The sequence below is a fragment of the Morus notabilis genome, unplaced genomic scaffold (assembly GCF_000414095.1).
Source record: "Morus notabilis unplaced genomic scaffold, ASM41409v2 Scaffold100, whole genome shotgun sequence".
NCBI classification, from domain to species: Eukaryota; Viridiplantae; Streptophyta; class Magnoliopsida; order Rosales; family Moraceae; genus Morus; species Morus notabilis.
The window spans coordinates 960,684-967,477 of NW_010361820.1; the positions used below are offsets into that span (position 1 = coordinate 960,684).

Here is a 6,794-nt window from a genome sequence, read left to right on the forward strand (position 1 = left end):
TATTTTTCAATTGATATGGAGTCTTCGGTACCAAGTAATGTGACAATTACTTAAAAATTCCTTAATAAATGGAAGATAAGTCACTTGTTATCTCAATTGGTATTAAAAAAGTAAAAAATAAATTTAAACTCTTAGTATTATTCAAATCAATATTCGTGTGATATATATCGGCGAATATGCATAGCAAGATATGCTATGTGAGAAAGAAAGTAAGTCGTATTGAAGTTTTCTTCCTCCCTAATTTCAGGTATTGCTTTGCATGTATTAGCTGTAATAGAGATTTGACCAAATCCAAGTCATAATTTAAGAAGATATCGATGACAATTGACAACAACAAAATAACCAAAATTAGTTAGTCGTCAATTTGGCACCATTAGCTGCATGTGAAGTGATAGGGCCAGTGGACCACTTAATAATGCATTTTGCTATGCAAATAATTACGATTGAAAAGGTTGGGGATATATGATTATAAAGATTCAAAACCATATAAAAATGACAAACACTTGAGAATTCCAAAAAACACTGAGAAATAATAATACCCCAAAACAATACTTTGAACGAAACACAGAGCTGGTTTATTGAGGGAAAATTAATCGGCGCGTTGTTCTTTGAGTGCCACTAGGCTGGTTTAACTTGGAGTCACGGATTCGAACTTGCCGTGTCATAGAGTAGATTAAACGAGCTGGTTCAACTATACTTGAACCAGAAACACAAGCCTCTCAAGGTGATGTGTCTGTTTGTCTAAAATAAAATTCATCATTCGCTGGTTTGTTTCAATCTGTAGAAGTTACAAGTCCGTTTGGTAGGTGATGATTTAGTAAACAGGTCTACGGCTTTCATCCATACAATCCAAAGCTTCGACTTTTGATGGAGTCTAACACGTGATTAGCGTCTCTGATCTTAGCACAACCTCAATGTCAAAAAGAAGACACCAGTTATAGCGTACTTGTGAAGTAACTTTTGGTCCCAAAAATTAAAAAAAAAAAAAATAGAAAAAACTGGTCAATGAGTAGGATAAGAGGATCTACATGTGAAAATGGCGACGGCTAAGACGTTCAATATTCTGACCTCACAAGGCTTTTTTTTGGTAAAATTTTTGTTTCACACCATTGCTCTTATACAAATGACAATCTCTGTCCATCTGTGATTATGATAATCTGTCTTCTCATTTTACCTTCCTTCTCAAGATTATGGATTTGTTAATTAACTAGTAAAAATTACGAAGAGAGAATCCAAACCACATGCATATAGCAACTTTTAGTGTATATAGTTTAAACGGAATATATATATATACACACACACACACACACACATATATACGTATATAGAGCCATTAAAAGAAGCACAACTCACTCCTGTTGCGACCTTATCTCATATTCCACATTGAAACAATTACTCTGGTAAAAATCAACCACATTAAGTTCGCTCTGTCTGTCCGTCCGTCTGAAAGAGGACACTAAAACAAAATTTTAGATAATAACATTACTGGGCACCAAGTAAAAGACCTACTATGCTGAACTCCAAAAAGTGACGACTTTTTCTAATACAACAAAATTGTAAGACTCAATTACCGAAAGTTGCTTCAACCAAAAAAAAAAAAAACACCGTAAGTTGCTCATCTAACTTGCTGAGTGGCTCAAAGTTACTCATTTGTCTCGTCCTCACTGGTCAGAAGCTGTTCATCTGTTTCACCCTTTGATTTGGTTTCACTCTCAGGGACACTCATTTGCTGTTGGGACGAAGTCAGAAGCTGCTCGGCTGTTTCACCTTTTAATTCTGTCTTACTAAATAGATCCCTTTGAACAGGAACAGTCATTTGTTGTTGGGATGAAATGACATTTGCAATGGCTTTAAAGGCTGCGGATGCCTTATCGCTACCTTCAGCTGCGTCGTCATCTTTACCACTAGCATCAGGTTCCGTTGATGACTCATCTTCTTGCTTAGGAGGGGGCACAAAAAATGGTATCTTCCCCCTCTGCCAGTCGTGAAGGACCATCTTTGCTGCAGTCGTCAAGTCGGGTTCACCACCCTAGAGGGAGCCAAATAAAAATTCCCATTAAGCTTTCCAAACCAAAAAATAAGGGATAATTCAGTAGGTTGCGACCACTCATCTCGAACACAGGCAAAATTGGGCCAAAATATAGTAAATTACCAAAAACCATATTGCATGTTTATCCAGCAGTCACAAAGGGAATAAAATATATAATATATTATATATGCAACTCTTTAATCCATATTAGCCCCCTGAAAGAAAAAGGAAGCTCTAGATTTTGTCAGCAAGAAACTCTTGCAGGGTTTAGTTTTACAATGGTTCCTTAGGGAATATGCAAAATGCATGGCACAGTCCAACACGGTTGAACAGGTAAGAGACCTAAACTGGTATACAATTGCAACAAGGCATGAATTTATAGAGGAAGAAAAACAACAAATTACTCTCGGTCCCACTGTCTAATTCACTAAAGTTCCCTATTTTCACTCTTTATAATTTTCTTTCCTTCCCAAATTGGATAACATCATTGAGCTATACATTCAGACTGAACAATAGCTTTGAAATGAAAAATAAAAAGAAAGAAGTCTAATTACCAGTAAAACACTAAAACATAAAGAATTACCCTTAAAAGCTTGCCCGTCAGTTTGCACAGTTGAACTAGAAAGTCATTCTCATCCTCCCTGAAAATAAAATAATGGATGAAACGGTTATATGTAACTCTTCATACTGGAATTTTCCGTGAAGAGAAAAAAGGTCCTTACAGCGTTGGAGGACAATGAAAAAAAAGAAAATACAATAATACAAAACTAATGCGATCTTGACGAACACATTAACGTAGTATAAAATAGACAGAAGATAGATCTATGCTGCAGCCTTTCATTCACGACAATGTCCAACTGATAAACATAATTACATAAATATCACCTCAACCATTAAAATCAAGCTAGAAAAAGAGAAAAAGTCAATTTTATTGACAAACTCATCATAGGTCAATCGGACCTATAAACAAATAAATATCACCTCAATTATTAGCAAGCATAAAAAAACAGAAAGAAACAATTTTCTGGCGTAGATCTAACCCTAGGAATATCAACTTCTTGTTTGAGAAAAGTGGACCTCAAAAACCAGGCTGAACTATCTGGACACAAGTCTATGACACCAGCATAATCTTTAATTCAGCGGACATAAAAACATTAAAACCCCATCACAGAGAAAAGGTAACACACCAATCTTTTATCTTGTATGCTCTTTCCAAGTGCACCCTCTTAACTCGTTTCAAAACTTCTCCTATGTGTTCTGCAGCATCTTCCAAGTTTGTCACGCGCACCTGTCAAAAGTACTAGAATTATTTCCCCCATGAATATCAAATGAAATTTGCATGACGTACGTAGGCTTTGTTTGGTAGTGCTATAGATTTTGAAAAAATTGCTTTTAGCTGTGTTGAAGAAAGAAGCAACTGTTACAAAAAAACAGCTGAGTGTTTGGTAAACTATAATTATAGTAGCTGTGCTGGTTTCAAAATCAATATAATAACGTTTAAAAAATTATGAGGTTGAATTACTGTAGATAGTAAAAAATTACGACTACATTATATTATACTATAATATAATATATATAATTACAATATAATATATATTTAATATTATATTTAATATAATACAAAAAACAATTATTATATAATATAATATAGTTGTAATTTTTAATTATATTATAATTGAAATATTATTATAATATAATAATGATTATATAATATAATATAGTTGTAATTTTTAATTATATTATAATTGAAATATTATTATAATATAATAATGATTATATAATATAATATAGTTGTAATTTTTAATTATATTATAATTGAAATATTATTATAATATAATAATGATTATATAATATAATATAGTTGTAATTTTTAATTATATTATAATTGAAATATTATTATAATATAATAATGATTATATAATATAATATAGTTGTAATTTTTAATTATATTATAATTGAAATATTATTATAATATAATAATGATTATATAATATAATATAATAGTAATATTGTAACAAATAATATCATAATTATATAATTATGATATTATTTGTTACAATATTACTATTATATTATATTATTGTATTATTATATAAAATTATATTATATTATATTATGAGTCTGAATTTTAGATTGATAAGATTATAAATTTTAAATTTCATTAGTGGTATTATGGGTATTATGAAAGTTTCATTAATTGTACTATGCTAATTCCCGCACAATCTAAAAGCTAAAGTTGCATTTGGGTTGCTTCTTATTTTGGCTATAGATTCTTCAAAAATTCTTCAAAAAACACTTTTGAAGAGATATACCAAACACTAAAATCAGCTTTTGCTACAAGCAGAAACTGATTTTGGAAGCGAAAAGCAATATCAAACTAAGCCATAGAAAATAAGCAGACAAAAAATAAAGTAATAAGCATGCTTGTCGACAATTTCTTCCACCTCAAAATAATGTATCCAAAACAGCAGCCTCAAAATAATGTATCCAAAATAGCAGCCTCAGAAAAAAGAGAATTGACAAGATAAAACAACAAATAACTCCAAAAACTAGATGAAGGAGCATAATCATGAAATTTATTTTTCATCTAATTGAGAGCCTTTATGGGTTGAACAATTATGAAGAATCTAAGAAGGGAACGTGTCCATAAAGGTAAAATGATAAGGATACTCATCCTAGGAAGTAGGAAAATAAATTCTTCAAACTGGAGTAACTAATCAGAAAACAAACGGAAAGGTTAAGAAACAATTAAATATCTACAATAATAAATGACAAAAAAACAACAATAATTCATAATAACAATAACTATAATGGAAATAAAAATAAAACAGAAATATTAATGTTCCAAAATCCAAAAGCATAAAACATTTCAATAACAAATTGCACACGCAAACCTAATGAAGAAAAAAGATAGATCTGCCACCAAAGTCAGAAAAATTAACGACAACATACCACTCCCTTCAGCACAATATCAGTTTCAGAGTCCCTGTTCTGATAAACAACTCCAGGACAGTCAATCAAGAAAATCCTCTTTGTAAGTGTGATATACTGCCACACTTTAGTCTCCCCTGGTATAGGAGCAACCTTGCAAACCTGTAGAGAAAGAAACACATACATGCATTAGCTATATCATGCACCAAACTAGCTAGAAGTATGATCATGCCGCCATGCAAGGCAAGAAAATAACAAGAAAAGATGCATACAAAAATCTTAAGATCCCGAGCAGTCTTTTCAAAAGTACGTGAACCTTTTTACAAAAGATCAACATCATTTTCCCAAAACTTAATAACTAAACTCATCCACAAAGTTCAACATCTGAAAGAGATATCATATACTCTTTCAAGCATTACTAGTTATAAGCACGCCCCATCAGACCATTGCAAAGTCAAGTCCAAAGTTGTCCTAAATCATTGCACAGTCAGACGATTTAGTATGGTGAAACATTACCACATCCTTATTTGCAAGGAAGAGATAAAACCAATCATAAAAGATGAGTAACAACTGGAAGATTCATGAAAAGATTTTAATGTCCATGGTCACTGCATTATGATTCCAATCATTTCTTATTAGGACTATTACATGATCGGATTCCATGTAAATGCTATAAAATGGACCTCAAATTATGTAAAAGCATAACTAGATAAACTAAAATAGTGCATGTCTAAACACCATAAAAATGAAAAGAGATTAAGTACATTACATTTTTGGTTCGCAATGTATTAATAACTGATGACTTCCCGACATTGGGATATCCAACAAATCCGACAGAAATCGCTTGCTTGTCGCTCTTTAAGCGGGCAAATTGCCTCAAAACCGATAGAAGAGAACCCTAAGTGCACCAACACAGACAGAAGGAGATAATCAACAAACCAAATATCAACTCTAAACTCAATATGAATTTATGAAGTTAACTTAAGCCACAATGCAACATAATAAATGCACGGCCACAACGCGACATAATAGATGCACTTTCAAAGGGAGTAGTATACTAAATTCTAAAGCTACCTTGCCAAATGACTTGTTGATGCTAGCATGGAAAGCAAGAGTAGGATATTCTTTGGATAGTACCCTCAGCCATCCTTTTGTTGCCCATGCAGGAACTAAATCACACTGAGGACACCAAGTGTTAATATTTTCAAGCTGTAGAAGAATTTGACAGAAACAAAGGAGGACTAATCCTCAAAATCTTATTGCCCTCCACAACACGAGAAGTGTAACAGACCTTGTTTAACAAAAGAATCATATTTTTATGCTTGCAGTGCTCTTTCAAATGCTTCTCCAAGTGGTAACATCTTGTACCTTGGGGGTCTCTTGCATCTAAAACCTATAAAAGAAAATTCGAGAGGAGAAGACAATCAAGAAGCAACTTTCAATGACGTGTATCAGCAATATCTTGACATGAACAAGTTTGTTAAGCAAGCATATAGATGAAACAATAAATACGCACACAGACAAATATATGTGTGTAATGTAACATGTGTGTGTCTGAGTATCTCGTGTAAACTACATAAGAATTATTTCTTGTTAACAACTCTTCAGCATCCCCGCAAAAAAAAACTTGTACTTTACAGTGTGCTGGTTGATGGAGCAAGATCATAGAATTATCTGTTCCCATTTTACAAGAGAATTGACAAGGAAGCTAATCGTAGTCATGAAATTCCCAAATATTCATTCCATTCAAGAAAATTGAATTGAAACCAAGTTAATCAAACTGACTTGCAGGATAATTGTGTGGAGTACTGACCTGGACAACAACATCGGAAGA

General features: G+C 32.4%; 1 protein-coding gene across 1 annotated transcript in view; it reads right to left on the reverse strand.

Annotated features, from left to right (window-relative positions):
- Positions 1-1,333: 1,333 nt before the first annotated feature.
- LOC21408344 (nuclear/nucleolar GTPase 2) overlaps positions 1,334-6,794 on the reverse strand; it is a 6,977-nt gene continuing 1,516 nt past the window's right edge. The window contains exons 5-12 of the mRNA XM_024167296.1: positions 6,774-6,794; positions 6,252-6,353; positions 6,035-6,139; positions 5,730-5,858; positions 4,982-5,122; positions 3,217-3,317; positions 2,613-2,670; positions 1,334-2,029 (exon numbers count right to left, since the gene is read on the reverse strand). Of these exons, the coding sequence (XP_024023064.1) occupies positions 1,643-2,029; positions 2,613-2,670; positions 3,217-3,317; positions 4,982-5,122; positions 5,730-5,858; positions 6,035-6,139; positions 6,252-6,353; positions 6,774-6,794 (1,044 nt within the window). The 3' untranslated portion in view covers positions 1,334-1,642. The remainder of the gene's footprint in view (positions 2,030-2,612; positions 2,671-3,216; positions 3,318-4,981; positions 5,123-5,729; positions 5,859-6,034; positions 6,140-6,251; positions 6,354-6,773) is intronic.